Raw genomic sequence first — 15,907 nt, 5'->3', positions numbered from 1 at the left:
TTTGCTTTTGTTTTTAATTTGCCTTTTTTTTTTTACAGTTGTGTGTTGGTTTGCCTATTTTGCCATTAGATTTTCTTAAGACAACATTCAGAAATTGACTTTCAGAAAAAGTTAAATGAAACTCTGGTCTAACAACATTATTAACTTTTCTTTAAAGTAGGGAAATATATTGAAAAAGTTATTTTTTAATCTTTGCAGTTTAATTTGGTGTTTGGCATTTGAAATATTGGGAACCTCATTCTTAACACACATGGTTAGTGCAGCATTTTATCATATTTCCTGTCTGGCTCTTCTAGTCATTCTACATCATAGTTTACGATTTAACTTCCGCCGCATTGATTCTTGACGTTTTAAAACTTTGTGCGTTTCACTTTCAGGTTGAAACTGGAGCTACTTCATATTGTATTTGTTAGTTAAATCTCTAGTAATTTATGATCATTGTTTCAGCATATATTTTGTAGTCACTTTGGGTTTACATAGTTTAGACTGTGACCCGCCTACCGGATATGACGTTGTCGGTGTGACTCGTTTCCATGAGCTGATTGGACTATCGGCGAGCGTGCGTCCTTAACGTGGCGGGAGCCAAAAAGATACCTAGAAATAAACAAGACAGCTCACTGTGTGGTGAAGCGAATGTTTTAAATTTGTTGTTAGACTATGAGCAGATTACGTTCAGCGATGCATAAAGGAAAGAGAGTCGGACAGGAGATAGTAGAAACTGCAAAACCAAAGAGGAAGAAGTCAGAGACAGCTGTGAAAGAAGGTAGGAATGCTACCGAATACAACACCTAGAACTATCAACAGTAAATCACAGGCTTAGACTTTGTTTAGTTTTAGGAAGTCTACTGTCTTCATCATCTGTCATAACTACGTTAACCACAAAGACATTCGAATGAATGTCACCAGGTAACACGGCAGCTCTTTTAACCGTAACACCTGCAGCATTAAACATTATTCGATTGGCATTTATCTAAATCAGAAATACTGATCTCCGGAGCAATTTAAGAAAATTTATATGTTACCAAATAAATAAAAATAATAAGAATTGGACTATAAACAATAGATTGTAAAAAATCATCCTAGTATCGGGATGTTTTCTCAGAAATTACTACAGGAATTAAAAAATGTATTTGCATCATGTTTATTATCTAACATGCAGGAAACTGGATCTTCTTGTAAAATGCTGAGAAATAATCAACTAACCATCCCAGAATCGTTTTAGCGCTCTTGTATCTTGTATTGTGTTCTCATTATCATGTACTCAGTGAAATTATTTGATGAAAAGTATTATTACTTAAAATCTTCTTCTGTGGTCTTTCAGAGGGAACCAAAACCAAAACCGTCCCCCCTGTCCAGTCCTCATACCACACTTTCCCTGATCCTGCTGATGTGGTGCTGCTGCGCTCCAACCTCCTCTGTTGGTATGACAAAGAGAAGAGAGAGCTGCCATGGAGGACTCTGGTACATGACATTTTTACATAAATCTTTATTTGATAAATTATACATTTAAATGATAATACAGGAAGTTTTCAAATAATGTCAGTTTTCACTACTGCAGCATACATAAACTGTCTTTTATATAAACAAGGAGAGATTTTGCCCTTTCCCTGTTTTGTGGGCATTTGTCTAACTATATTTCAACAAAAATTCTTAGAAATGATTATGTCATATGACTGACGAGCTCCTTGTATTCTTTCACAGGCTCTGACAGAGTCAGACCTCAACATCAGAACATATGCAGGTGAAACAAATCTACTATTATCTTATTTCTATCAGCCTCTGACTGAAAAACTGAAAGTTTTCCCTGTTGTTTTATAGTCTGGGTTTCAGAAATTATGCTGCAACAGACCCAGGTTGCTACAGTCATAGATTATTACAACAAGTGGATGAAGGTAAGCTTATTTGTTTTTGATACATTAATTGCTATTCATATAAAATTAGTTATTTAAACCCTTTGTTCTGTTTGTTTCAGCGGTGGCCCACAGTGCAGGACCTTGCAGCTGCAACACTTGAGGTGATGACACAAACAGGCAGTCAGTTAAGTTGATAATTATTTTTTAAAAAGAAGTGGTCTTAAATAAGGAAGTATCCATGTGTTTGTGTGTAGGAAGTGAATCAGATGTGGGCAGGTCTTGGCTACTATTCCAGAGGAAAAAGGCTCCATGAAGGATCTCAGAAGGTCTGTCAAGTGATTTGAAAATCTGCCCTTTTTGTATCTGCATTTAAGCCGGATTTGCTATAGATTTCTTCATTATGCAGCCCAATTATGGAAGCCATTTATTGACAAAAACCAACAAGAATATATCTTCTGTTACTGATCTGTGTCAGGTGGTGTCAGAGCTGAAGGGACAGATGCCTCGTACAGTTGACAGCCTGCTCAAACAGCTGCCTGGAGTGGGACGATACACCGCTGCAGCTATTGGCTCCATCGCCTTGGGCCAGGTGGGTCATCATGCACATATAAAACACCTGAAGACACACGTCTCTATAGCTAGTCTGCTTTATTTATCTGGAGATCTTGTTGCCTAGGTTACTGGAGCTGTAGATGGCAATGTGATCCGGGTGCTGTGTCGGCTGAGGGCCATCGGAGCTGACAGCACAAGTCCTGCAGTGACAGAAGCGCTATGGTGAGATTAAAACTACAACTGATATCCTTAAGAATCTAAATCTGACCGTGATGGAAGCACCTAGCTGTGTCCTTCTGTTCTCCTGCCTTGAGTAGCTTTGTAAAAGTAAGTTGGAAATGTATTTGTCAGTCCAGTCAAAAATGAACTGTAGTGAAAAGTTTTTGTCAAGATAAATTTAAAAGTGTTAGCTGTGTTTCAGGTTTTTTACTCTTCACAGAATGATTCTTCAGATTAATTCAGTAAAGAGCTTATATGCTATAGTGATGTTATCTCTGTCTTTTGCATGTAAACATAACCATTGAGTGGATGAATTTGAGGTGAGGTCAACTGAAGACATTTAAATGTGAAACAAACCCTTATTTTGAAAAATGCAAAACAATAGACACTAAACGTGGAAATATGTTGAAACTAAAATACTGAAGTCTGAAAAAGCAATACCAGCATTTGCATGCTTAAAGCAGAAAAATTAAAGATATCTGGCAGGAGTGTCTGTGTTTGTAAATAATAACGTGGTTTGAAAGTTTTACATGTCTCCAGTTAGAGCTTTTCAAATACACTTAATACTATTTCTGTATTCCAGGAGTCTGGCTAATAAGCTGGTGGATCCTGACAGACCAGGGGACTTTAATCAGGCACTGATGGAGCTGGGAGCTCGAGTCTGCACCCCTAAAGGCCCACTGTGCAGCCAATGTCCTGTACAGACTCACTGCCGCTCTTACAGCAAGGTAAGGACCATGCTAAGGACTAAATGCCTGGAGGTCACTCTTAAAGGTTTGTGTGTTTTAAAGTAGAAGTTGATGCGAGCATAGATAATCAATGCTTTATGTTTTACTGTATGCTTATGGAGTTATTATGTGTATGATTGTGCAGGTTCAACTTAAACAAGAAAAAAACTCCCAGAAACTGTTGGGGAAGCTGGACAGAAAACCTTTTGCCCTGTCTGACATAGAAGACTGTTGTAAGTAGAGCTACAGTACATGATAACAGATTTTTAAGCTTTCATACAGTTCTAATGAAAAACAAAAGAAATTTATGATATCATAGAAAAAAGATTAATAGTATCAGAAATACTATGAGGAGGAGAGTGGCTCGTGTCATTGCCCCGAGCCCCTAATGATTATCCTTCGTAGTCAGTTTATTCACTTAGGCCTCACACACATTCATCTAGTTATTATACTAAATGATGGACTCTCCTCTGCTTCAGTGAACAGCGGGACGTGTTCACTGTGTCCCTCTGAGCCTTGGGATGACGAGTTGGGTGTTCAGAACTTCCCCAGAAAGCCGGCAAAGAAGCCGCCTCGAGTGGAGCGAACTCTGACGTGTGTGGTGATCAGAGTGGGGGAAGAGGGTGAGGACGAGTACCTGCTCACAAAGAGACCAAACAAAGGTCAGTGTGCTCAGCCCTGCATCGCTCATAGATACACAATTGAACCTTGTTACACTGCGCATTGCATGTGCAGCGCCTTGCAGGCTGGGGTGTGTGTTGGCCAACAGGGTACCACATCCTTAGCTCTACCTTCCCCATCCTATTGCTCTCTCTCTCTCTCGCTCTATTTATTCTACTAGTAGTCTTTGACATTTTCTCTTTTTTACTCTTAGTTATATATAATGTCTGTCCTGTAATTGTTGCACTGTAATCATGAGTGCATGAGTGGTGTTAAGGAAGGTATAGCATCAGCATTGTCACTTCCTGGAGCTTGCATGTACGGAGGCTGGGTCTGTTGAAGGTGGCATGCTGTTGAGGCTGTGTGAGTCATGTGGTACGATAGGCAAGATGATGTCTCCATGTTGGCATGGTGGATGGTGAGAGCCGGTATGGAGGGGGGTGGCTCCAGGATGCTGGAGATCACTTTTTAGCCGGGGAGGTGTTGTGGAACTAACTGGATGAAAAACTGATGAAGGAGGGTTCCCACATGACAACCCTGGTGAAGTGTGGGTTTTTTTACTACCCATCAGTCTGCACAATTGGCTTGTGGAGGCAAATAGTAATGGATTCGGGTTTTCTTCACTGAGTGCTGATCCTCTTTATGGGGCACAAGTATCTTGTGTTTTATTCAGAATCTCAATACTCTGAGGTATCCCTACTGAGAACTGACAGCCTGCAGAGGATGTTGACACATAAAAAATCCAGCAGATGGCGTGATTTGGTCAAGTACATATAGTACATTCAGAAAGTATTAAGACTCCCTTCACTTCTTTTTCCAATTTTGTTAAAGCAGCCTGATGCTACAATTGTTTAAATTATTGTTTTTCCTCACTTGCGATCAGTACCCCATAATGACAAAGTGAAAACAGAATTTTCTTTTTTCTTTTTTTGGCGAATTTATTAAAAAGAAAAAACTGATACCTCTCATTGATATGTATTCAGACCCTCTGCAACAACACTCCATCACTGTAGCCCCTCACCATTCTGGGCATAGTTGCTTGTAGAGTGGCTAGATGGAAGCTGTGAAAAACTTCTCATAACCTGCCCAGTACCATCCCAACAGTGAAGCATAGCGGTGGCAGCATCATGCTGTGAGGGTGCCTTTCAGCAGCAGGGACTGGGAGACTTGTCGGGGTTAGGGAAAGCTGAACAGAGCAAAGAACAGAAATATCCTTTTTGAAAACAGGTAATAGTAGGTCTATTTGTGTAGACTTCATAAAGCTCAATACAGTGGACAAAATACAATCACAGAGAGGTTGAAATAGTGTATGTGCGTATTTACAGGTTTGTTAGCAGGCTTGTGGGAGTTTCCAAGTCTTCTGCTGGAGGAGAAAAGCTCTGAGGTAAAACAGAAGAGGGCACTTTGTGCAGAGATCAGCAGTTTACTGGGAACCAGTCTGAGTGAGAGCTTTTTCCAGTATGTGGGAGAGGTGAGTTTCATGGTTTCCACCTATCGTTGCACACACATCTTTACATGAAAAATATACTAATCTTGAGTGTTTGCATCTTCTGGTGGTGATGACTGATTGGTTGTTTGCAGGTTGTTCACATCTTCTCCCACATCCACCAGACATATGTGGTTCACAGTGTCTGTCTGAAGGATGGTGACGCACAAACACGGACTGAAAATGCACAGTGGCTCAGCAGACCGGCTCTGCAGGGAGCTGCTGTGTCCACTGGAGTGAAAAAGGTCTTAATTTTGTTCACTGCATGAAGGGAGTACAGTTTTATACATACTCCTGTTACACTACAAGTAGACCTGATTATCTCACACAGAAAAAAGCTTCTTACAGAGATGCTTTTATAGTATTCCTCAATTCAGTAACACTATTTCACTTATTTTAGAAGGGAAGTAAAAAATATTCTGTTATGTGTGCTTGCTGAGATGAGTTTCAGTTTCAGGTGCTAGTTTGATTTATTTAGGCGGACATAAAAGCTGAGTGCACATGTGTTCATGTATGAACAGTTCAACTACTAATCAGCTTTTTATCTCCCTGCAGATTGTGAAGCTTTGTGATTCTGTAAAAAGTAAAGAAGACCAAACATCCAAGGTAAATGTAAAGCATGTTGCTCTTCCTTAATCCTGTACTAAAAAAAAAAATAAATCTGCATTAATCATTTGTCTCTTCCTTTCTTTCTTAGGATGGAAAAAGAAAAAAGCACACCGACATTAAGAATGACAAGAAACAACAAACCTCAAAAAAACCCAAACTGGGCACAGCTAACACAGGTGGCAGACAGCTCTCCCTTAGTTCCTTCTTTAAGACTGTCAAAGAGGAATCTGTTTGATGCTAGCTAAAGTCCCTAATCATGCCTTTTTTTTTCTTTTTTTTTTTTTGGTTTTACTTGTATTAAGGTTTTATTGTGGCTCTGTGGTCCCACTGGTAGGAAAATGCAGTCAGGATATTTCAAAGTATCATATTTTAAATAAATTTACATAAAATGGTAAGTGGACTTGAGCTTGTATAACACATTTCTACTTGTGTGACTACTCAAAGTCCTTTTTACACCACAGGTCACACTTACCCATTTCCAACCATTCCCTGTGCATTCACACACTGATGGTCAAGAGTTGTATGTAGAGTGGCCAACAGTTTTAACTAATCCCACTGAAAAAAGGTTAGGAACCACTGCTGTTGACTAATTGTGAGGACCTGATTTGAGGATCATGCTTTTTTAAATATATAAGTAATATGACTAGATTAAACATTGAGTTACTTCATTATTTTCTATATCAGCTGTATACATGTTTTTAAACTGTTTTAAGGTGATTGTTTTGTTTTATAACCACTTAAAATGTATGGTTAGTTAAGAGAGGAAGAGAAAAAGCAACTTTACATAATAAAGATTTTACACCAGCTGGTGGCATGTGCTTTTTCTTTTTTATTTATTTATTTATTTATTTATTTATTAAAAGGGACAATGCACATTCATGAACATGGACATGTAAAAGTGCCTGATAGTAGCCATAGGCTAATTTCCATCTGTAGTCCCTGGCAGGTTACAACAAAGAGCACATTAAAAATCATACACCAAGAGACCAGACAACATAGACAGTACAATAAAATACAAAGACCCAATTATAACAATACAGTAGGTGGCTGCAAATCCTTTTCTTAAGACAGACCAGGAATAAAGTGACCATTGCAGTTAAAGTGGATAAGGCAGACGTGCTGTAGTGCTAAAGTGAAAGTGTGCTGATGTATTGCACATGTTCATGAGTATGCTTAAAGAAGAGATTGCACATCGCCCTTGGCCTGGTAAGTTAAAGTGCTAATATTATTGCACATAGCCCTTTTGCACATAGATTGCCATTACAGATGTGTTTATGCATGTATTATTGCACCAGAAAAGCATACATAAGAGTATCTATGTATGTAATATTGCACAAAATATGCACACAGAGCTGTATGTATGTGTGCATATTGAAATGGTTAAACATGGTCACAATTCTAGTTTGTCCTGAGCCATGCTTTCAGATTACCCTTAAAACTTGCAAAGCTGGTTTATCTACTACTAAAGGTTTAGATTAAATTATGAAAGAAATAAACAAAAACTCATTTTACAACAGTGGCCCTTTAAAAGACATCAGTCCAGATGCTTTTTATTGCAATAGAAAAATAGAAATTCCTCCCTGGGAATTTCAGTATTGTTGATTCTAATATCAATCTATGCCTATTGCAATAAAAGGTGTAAAAGAAAAAAAAGTCAAAGGACTGGTGGACACAGGGAGGTCAGGGGGTGATGGACCAAATGTTTGAAAATCCCTGTAAAAGTGCCCTCTTGTATGCCACTTTAGTAGATAAACAATAAAGTTCTCACTTATTAAGAGGACAAAATTTGGTTTAATGTGCTTTAACTTGCCAAAAATTGGCCAAGTTTTCTCAATTGGACAGAAATTTGACTGAGGGTCCTCAAAATAGACAAAAATTAACAAACTGCCCCCATAGTGTCCTTTTGGTTGACAATATTTTGCTTTGTGCACCCATGTAGGGCAAAATTTGACAAAAGCCCTCTAAAGCACTGGTTCCCAACCTGGGGTCTGGGACCCCCTTGGGGGTGCTCCAATTACAATCATCATAAAACATGTATGAATAGTTCATACAAAAGTCTCAAAGTAAGAAAAACTTTGTGTGGGCCTATTTTGTCTCATTCGACCAATTAAAAATGATTAAATTTGATGCTAACTTTTGACATCTATGTTTTACCTTTTGCTTCTGTACGTCCTGAGTGACCTCAGCTCCTCTATGATACAAATAAGAGGGGTTTGAAGGAAAAAAGGTTAGGGACCATTGCTCTAAAGAGACAAAATTATCCAAACTACCCTCTTAAGTGCCATCTGTGTGGACAAAAAGTGACCAAAAGCCCTCACTGGTACTCTCTAAATAGACTAAATTGAACAAACTACTCTCCCCAGTGGCCTCGATGTGGACAAAATTTGACAGTGTGCCTTCTAAGTGGATCTGTGACAGATTGTCTCTTCCAGTGGACAGTGAGACGTAAATGTCTTCCAAGGAAGCAATACAAAGTACTTTAAGCACCTTGTTGTAGCCTAAAGTTCATTTTCACTGTCATTCCTCATTGTGTATCCTTGTTAAATCAAGGGTTAAATGGTTCATAATGTCATTTTCAAATAGAGGTGTATGTATAATCATAATAAAACATGTTAAATATATACAAAGATTTCTAGCTATTCCACTATAAATGACAACTTTCTGACCGATGGTGGCCAATTGCACAAATTAGGAATCATTTGAATATTTTCGCCCCTGCCCTTTAAACATTCTGCGACCCTCACTACGTTAAAGCATGCAGAAACCAATCAGACATGTAAAGTTGTATGAAAGTCGATCAGGTTATGGATGAAAATGGCGCCCCCTGCCTGCAGCATTCGTTAAGAAAAAAATCTGAACCAAAGCGAAAAAAAAACAGGAAGTGATCTAAATGGTCTTCTTACTACTTTCTCCTCTATCCTGCGGCCACGGAGGCTGAAGACGAACCTGAACTTCAGCTCTATTTCTCATGCAGAGGCTGTTTCCGGTTCTTCCGGTCGCCCTGGTCTGACTTCATTCATTCATTCACCACAAAAGAAGAACGGGAGGGTCTGGGTCTGTGTGGCTGCTGGACTTGATGTAAGTTGAACTTTGCTAATAATTATTTGCAAGATAAGAGTCCAAAGGTCCTGCAGCGTTGTCACTGAACGGTTTATGAGGTGTGCACGAGTGAGTAGGTTTATGTGCAGCCTTGTCTGTTTTTCTCTCCTTTTTCTATCATTCACTTTCTTTATGTTTTCAGATGGCTTCTGCATGGGAAAGTCTCCTCTCTGTGCACCAGAGAATTGTGGACAATGGAGGTATGATATAAACTATTTTGCCAAGAAATTTGCTTTATTTTGGTTTATTTTGGCATCATATTTGTATTCGCAAAAGACATTTGAAGTTTGAAAAATGCACAAGGCAGTGTGTGGGAGATGGGAGCTGCAGATGTGCTCCCCAGTCTGCCATCACAATGACTGCTTTGTGGTTTTCCCACATGATTTGTCACTATAGCCCTGTTTAACCCCTATTATCTTGTTAAAGTGGCAGACATATAGGAGTGGAAAGGTTGTAAAATAAGGCACAGGAAAAGCATGTATTTTTTTTTTGTTTTAATAAATTGCATGCACATGATCATTGGGTGCAAAAAAAAAAACTGCAAACCATAAGTGAAAGAATGGAGAAAGAACCTTTTGTGTACAGACAGGATGGATAGCGGTGCTGTGGTTATCGGACCACCTCATAGAAAGGTGCATCCTGTTTGAATCTCTGGTTGGACAGAGCCTTTCTGTGTGGGTGACTGAAGATAGCTGATAATGAGTGATAGAATCAAAAAGCACCAAACTTAATAAAACTACAGCACTTCAGTTTCACAGCACTTCATATTTACAACTTAAAGAGACTGAGCTATCTACTTGCACACATACAGGTGCATCTCAAACTAACATATTGCAGAAAGTTTATTTGTTACAGTAGTTAAATTTAGAAAAGTTAAACTCATAAGGATTAATTACACATAGAGTGAAATATTTAAAGTGTTGTTTTTTTAAAATTGTAATGACTAGAATTTTGTGAAAAATGTCAATATTGTAAATTAATGATGTCACGCTCTAATTAGCAAATGCACTCAAAACACATGGAGAGATTTCCTGAGCCCTTAAATGGTCTTTTAGTGTGGTTCAGTAGCCTACACAATGACAGGGAAGACTGCTGACTTGACAGATGTCCAGAAGATGATCACTGACAGCCTGCACAAGGAGGGTAAGACACAGAAGGTTACTGATTTTTTAAACTGTAAGCCATAATCATCAAAATAATAATAAAAAAGACTATTTTTTCAGTCTGTGTGTAATAAATCTATATAATGAGTTTCACTTTTGAATTAACTTACTGAAATGAATGAACTTTTCTAATATTCAGTATTCTTTACTGAGACACACCTGTATGTTGACAAATGTAATTGTGCACTTAAGACAGTGTACAGGAGTTTGCCACAGTGTTTTTAATAATTAATAACAAATGACCCTTTATTGGATATCTATGACTTTTGTTTTTGCTTATGTGGTATCCAAACATTGTTTGGTTCTTTCTGGTAAAGCATCAAGGTTTAAAATTTTGGTGCTTTAAAAACTAATCTGTACAGTTCATTCCCATCAGAGATGTGTCCTGCAGTATCAAAATGATCTCTGAATAATGCCGTAAAATCAAAGTTCTGTTCTGTTCCAGATAAGAGGACAGACCCGTGGCTGCTGGTCTACTCCCCGGTCCCCGTGTCTATCATCTTCCTGCTCTACCTGTGTGTGGTCTGGCTCGGCCCTCGTCTGATGAAACACAGGCAACCTGTTGACCTCAGAGTCGTTCTCATTGTTTACAACTTCGCCATGGTCGGCCTGTCTGCCTACATGTGCTATGAGGTGACTGTATGCTGCTTTTGGTTGAAACTGTCAGACCTGAACACTGATGAAAACATTTAGTTTGAGCTGACTGCTTTGAATTACCACACATTTTTAGATTTTTTGTGTCTTATTACACATACTGATAGGGGTGTTACATTTTCAACTACCTTTATAACTGTTGAACAGTTCCTGGTCACATCCTGGCTCTCAAACTACAGCCTCCTCTGTCAGCCTGTAGACTACAGCACCAACCCACTCCCAATGAGGGTATGTAGGCTGAAAATAGAGCCTCTTGAATGTGTGCAGCATTTATGACATAAACTAAGTAAATAATATGAAAAGTGAAGCTGACAATATTTCTTTAATGTATAAAAAACTCTCTTTCCTCCATCCTGTCACTCCACCAGATGGCCAGAGTCTGCTGGTGGTTTTTCTTCTCTAAAGTCATCGAGCTCAGCGACACGGTATGCAGGGTTATAAAACATATCTGTGAAACATGGAGATTTAAAACATGCAGATAGTATAACCATCTTCTTTGCTTACAGCTCTTCTTCATCCTGAGGAAGAAGAACAGTCAGGTGACCTTCCTTCATGTTTACCATCACGCCACCATGATCTTCAACTGGTGGGCAGGAGTCAAGTATGTGGCAGGAGGACAGTGTAAGTCAGCTGTGAGAGTTAATTTCATTTCCTGGGATCTTACTGATGTGAAAAAACTTTATAAACAGATGGTGATTGCTGCTCAAGTCTGTGAGTTTATGCATTTCTATTACTGTTAGTTTAAACTAAAGTCTAAATATGGCTCAACCTCATCTTGACATCACAGCTTTATGTTTTTTTTCACTATGAAAACCTCATCTTCATAGTTACCATGGACTGAGCACGTCAAAGCCACAAAAACACTTTCTACAGATTCATAAACACAGACTGAAACTATCAGGAATGAAAGCCTATAACTACTACTATTTCCAACAACCAGGCACATTTACTCATTTAACTACTTAATAGTTAAACATGCCATTAAAGCCAAATAACACAATTCAGCAGACACTGGTACACCCGAGCCAAACCACTGTGCCAAAACGCACGAATGAAGCCAACTATAAACACAGCCAGACCAGTGAAACATTCGAAACATTTACATCAGAAGCATCATCATTAACCAGAAAATACAGAAGTTACAACAGAAAAGTAAATACATTGATAAAACTAGTAAAGAGACATAAAATGCATTGCACTGACTAAAGCTGTGTCTTATCAATCCTCCATTTTTTTTCACTCAAAAAGCTCAAACTTTAGAGCACCAAATGTTCATTAACCCTGTAAAGGATTGATGACCCCAACAAATATTCTAGTTTCACCAGTTAAAAAAAATACTCCTCCCAGCTTTGAATGTGTCAACTAGCCTTTATTCACTTTTTAAATTGCCTTTCTAGTAGGGACATGTGGTCTTTGAATTAGAAATAGAAAACAAGTAAGGGGAATCAGAATGTATTGAGATGTTCACAGACATGTTGTTGTTTATTAATCATTTATAAGAATATGGAAAGATAAGAAATTTTACCAAAGGACTCAGGGGGAGTCTGATGTTTGTCTGCATTGATGCTATCAAGATTAGACTTTCACATATGAACTAAAATCATAATAAATACGTTAGAAGAAGGTCCTATTGAATCAATGAAGCAATTAAAATTAATGTTGGTTTTTGACACCAATGTATCCCTTTTATCATGTTGATCTTGGAGGACGACATCTCAGAGCCTAAACTGTTAACTCCTGCAGACTCAGGAGGCTCAGTGTTTCCAGATATAAGTAGGGGAGCTAGCAGAAAAAAGCATGGGACCCACTGTTCCAGTGGTTTGATTGGTATCACCTGATTCATCTTAAGAGGTTAACGCATTCAGTTTTGTCCAAAGAATTTAACAACTTTATTGTGTAATATGATGATGTTTAAGTAAAAAAAAACCAACATGCACGGATGCTAATTGGAATAAAACGGACAATAATTTATTTAACTAGACTGATTTATATTTGTTACAAAACTGTAACAAAAGTACAAAGCATTAATTTGATATTTGAATTGAAGTATATCGTCTGTAAAGAATTTTTTTTTTCCTTTGTTGTTTTGTGTGGTTTTATATCACTGACTGTTACATACTTTATAACACTTTTTATGTATAGGCCGGACAAGAATTAAAATGAGCAAATCATAATAACTCATCAGTATCACACTCTTTATTAAAACTATATTGTCAAATTTGGAAGGGACTACATCTATAAAACCTATAGTTCCTTATTTTTGCTTACAATTAATCTATCATTAATTTTAATTTGACTTTACAATATTTAAGAGTTAAGGTAAAAGTAAACACTTTAGTTTAATTTCTCTGTAGTTATTCATTCCTTTAACCCAAAATGTCTTATCACAGCCATTCATTCTTGCTCGCTGCATTTTCTAAAATATTACTAACAGTGGCTGGTTGGATTATAAAAGAGAAATTTTTTATCTTTTTCAACTGAAGGACTATCATATAAAATAAGAACACAAATTTTAATATGCAGGGTTTAACCCATTTAGAACTAAGGTTTCCAAATAAAACACCATCTACAAACTAAGTATTGCTCTAAACACAACCTCCCAAAACACTGGGGTTTTCAACAGAAGTTAAACTTTATTTCTCAGCCACTGTAGCAGATAGAGACATGACATAAAAGCCACTTGAAAGGTTAAATCTTTTGCTTTGACTGTAAGTCTTTACATTCCTCCAAAAAGTTCATTTATATTTTTTTAAATTAAAAAATATTAAAAATAAAACATTTATCTCAGAAAGAGCATACATATGGCAGCTTTTTCAGTTGATTATTTCACTGTTATGCTGCTGCCTCTCTGTATTCTCTCTATATTCTGCAATGCTAAAACTCCAGGTCTTTAACTTTCTTTCTAGATTCTTTATTTCAGTTTCACTAAAACCTAACAGCCTGCCTGAATGTGTGTCCATTGCTTTATTTGCTCCTCGACCCACAGCGTTCTTCATCGGCCTGGTCAACACTTTTGTCCACATTGTGATGTATTCATACTACGGCCTGGCTGCCATCGGCCCTCACATGCAAAAGTACCTGTGGTGGAAACGTTACCTCACGTCTCTGCAGCTGGTGAGTCCTCCTCTTTGAGGAAAAAGTTAAATGCATAGAATAAATGTTTTTAATCTGAACTGATGTGAGCTTTCTTAACTGCCCCTCTAGGTTCAATTCCTGCTGTTCCTCTTCCACACAGGCTACAACCTGTTCACAGAGTGTGACTTCCCTGACTCCATGAATGTGGTTGTGTTCGGTTACTGTGTCACTCTTATCATCCTCTTCAGTAACTTCTACTATCAGAGCTACCTCAACAAGAAGAAGCAGAAATAAGACACTTTATGAAGGAGCAGCCGGTGTCTGCAGTACTTAAGAGCCTCCACTAGAGGGTGCAACATGACCACAGGCTGGAGGTTTCACTCAAAGCAAGCCGCAAGAACTTCAAGCTTTTTATGTTTAATAGAGCGGAGAATGCATCCTCATGATCATACAATTATTTATTACATAATAGAGAAACAACAAACATTCAAATGACTGCTGTAAACAAACTGTACATTTTTTACATACAATAATAATAAAGTGGGATTCTCTGCATTTTGCTGAATTAAAGAGTCAGACCCTCCTCCAGAGATAAATCCAAATAACAAAAACAATTAACAACAAAATACGGAAATTCAAACATTTTTTTCACTATTGAAACGACACAGCAAAATGATATATTTTTTCTACACTTCAGTCTGAAAAATGAAAGATGGAGATGAGGGGAGAAAAAAACAGGAAGAGGAGGGAGAGGGCTGCTTTTGTATAATTTTTATACAGAGGCTGAAAAAAATTGATTATTTGAGCCTGAAATTATGAATTTCCACAGTAGCCAAATTATATTCCTTTAAAACGATTAATACCTCTTGACCAAAGAAAGAGTCCGAACAGATCGTAAAAGCACTAGGGGTACATATTTTAAAAAATTTTTTAGCTCGACTCATAAGACAAGGAGATTTCAATGTAATTATTTAGCTTCTGTCATTCATTAAAGTTTTAGTTGAAATTGTAATTTATTTTTTCTACAAAGTACGTAAAGTTTCTGTATCCCTGTGGTTCCAAAGCTGTGGTTCAGGGCTCTCATGCTGAACTGAAAGACAAAAGCCCTGTCAGGGGTTTCTCCCATTACAGTTAACTAATATAAAAAAGTGAGGACCTCCTGGAGAAAGATCGAACAAGAATGATACAGCGGAGTTTGAGACAGTAAATAGATCAGGCCAAGTTCTACCAACACTGGATCCTACAATTCCCATAATGCAACTCAGACTATTTTTAAAACCCTCAATGCCTGGTTAATGACCACGTAGTCCTCTGCAGGTTTGAAACACAGGTGTCCTGTCTCAGCTATGAAATATGTCAGGTGAATTCCAGTAATCATGGAATCACTGATAATTTTCTAAAAGGAGAAAATTCATAAACCAGATTTACATTAATTTATTATCCCTTTTACAGACTAGAGAATCAGGATAATTTGTTTATTGTCACAAAACTTTGCACAATTTTTGTGAATGAGTCCATATTTGTCCCTGGGTAAATGTCAAAGATACAATGAGTAAGAACCAAACTTTGTGGCTAAACTTGTCATATTCAAAGATGTAGGAAGTGTCGAAGAGATAATTTTGTAAGGGGCACAAGTAAAGATTTAAATAATCTCCATGGATGATTACAAATTGGATTTGTAACAATTTAGAGCCAGGTGAGAAATGTACAAACAGCAGAGTTTGCCTGTTTCATCCTCCAGGTTTTCCCGGTGTGTTGTCATGCCTGTGGAAGCAGTTGGACTGCAGAGGTGTAGAGGTGCGCTGAGAG

The 15,907-nt window shown here is 37.8% G+C and overlaps 2 protein-coding genes across 2 annotated transcripts; both read left to right on the top strand.

Annotated features, from left to right (window-relative positions):
* Nucleotides 1–574: 574 nt before the first annotated feature.
* On the top strand, nt 575–6,911 carry mutyh (mutY DNA glycosylase). The gene is made up of 15 exons (XM_041792347.1): nt 575–763; nt 1,322–1,461; nt 1,702–1,741; nt 1,819–1,892; nt 1,973–2,014; nt 2,108–2,179; nt 2,329–2,442; nt 2,530–2,627; nt 3,208–3,352; nt 3,498–3,585; nt 3,832–4,014; nt 5,338–5,483; nt 5,594–5,743; nt 6,054–6,104; nt 6,196–6,911. The coding sequence occupies exons 1-15, from the start codon at nt 658–660 to the stop codon at nt 6,340–6,342; spliced, it is 1,596 nt and encodes a 531-aa protein (XP_041648281.1). The 5' UTR covers nt 575–657; the 3' UTR covers nt 6,343–6,911.
* Nucleotides 6,912–9,009: 2,098 nt separating this feature from the next.
* On the top strand, nt 9,010–15,870 carry elovl8b (ELOVL fatty acid elongase 8b). Its single transcript, XM_041791609.1, has 8 exons — nt 9,010–9,185; nt 9,349–9,406; nt 10,815–11,002; nt 11,171–11,251; nt 11,392–11,448; nt 11,530–11,644; nt 14,010–14,137; nt 14,228–15,870. The coding sequence occupies exons 2-8, from the start codon at nt 9,349–9,351 to the stop codon at nt 14,390–14,392; spliced, it is 792 nt and encodes a 263-aa protein (XP_041647543.1). The 5' UTR covers nt 9,010–9,185; the 3' UTR covers nt 14,393–15,870.
* Nucleotides 15,871–15,907: the final 37 nt, after the last annotated feature.

The sequence above is a fragment of the Cheilinus undulatus genome, linkage group 7 (assembly GCF_018320785.1).
Source record: "Cheilinus undulatus linkage group 7, ASM1832078v1, whole genome shotgun sequence".
In the NCBI taxonomy this organism is placed as follows: domain Eukaryota; kingdom Metazoa; phylum Chordata; class Actinopteri; order Labriformes; family Labridae; genus Cheilinus; species Cheilinus undulatus.
The sequence above is the reverse complement of the archived record's forward strand: the minus strand, read 5'-3'. Positions and strand labels throughout refer to the sequence as shown.

Bases quoted from the DNA above. Each gene is read 5' to 3' on its own strand.
- elovl8b (XM_041791609.1), top strand. From the start codon at position 9,349: ATGGCTTCTGCATGGGAAAGTCTCCTCTCTGTGCACCAGAGAATTGTG. The intron at 9,407-10,814 runs GTATGATATAAA...GTTCTGTTCCAG, and splicing joins GAGAATTGTGGACAATGGAG to ATAAGAGGACAGACCCGTGG. The intron at 11,003-11,170 runs GTGACTGTATGC...ACTGTTGAACAG, and splicing joins CTGCCTACATGTGCTATGAG to TTCCTGGTCACATCCTGGCT.
- mutyh (XM_041792347.1), top strand. From the start codon at position 658: ATGAGCAGATTACGTTCAGCGATGCATAAAGGAAAGAGAGTCGGACAG. The intron at 1,742-1,818 runs GTGAAACAAATC...GTTGTTTTATAG, and splicing joins CAACATCAGAACATATGCAG to TCTGGGTTTCAGAAATTATG. The intron at 1,893-1,972 runs GTAAGCTTATTT...TGTTTGTTTCAG, and splicing joins ATTACAACAAGTGGATGAAG to CGGTGGCCCACAGTGCAGGA.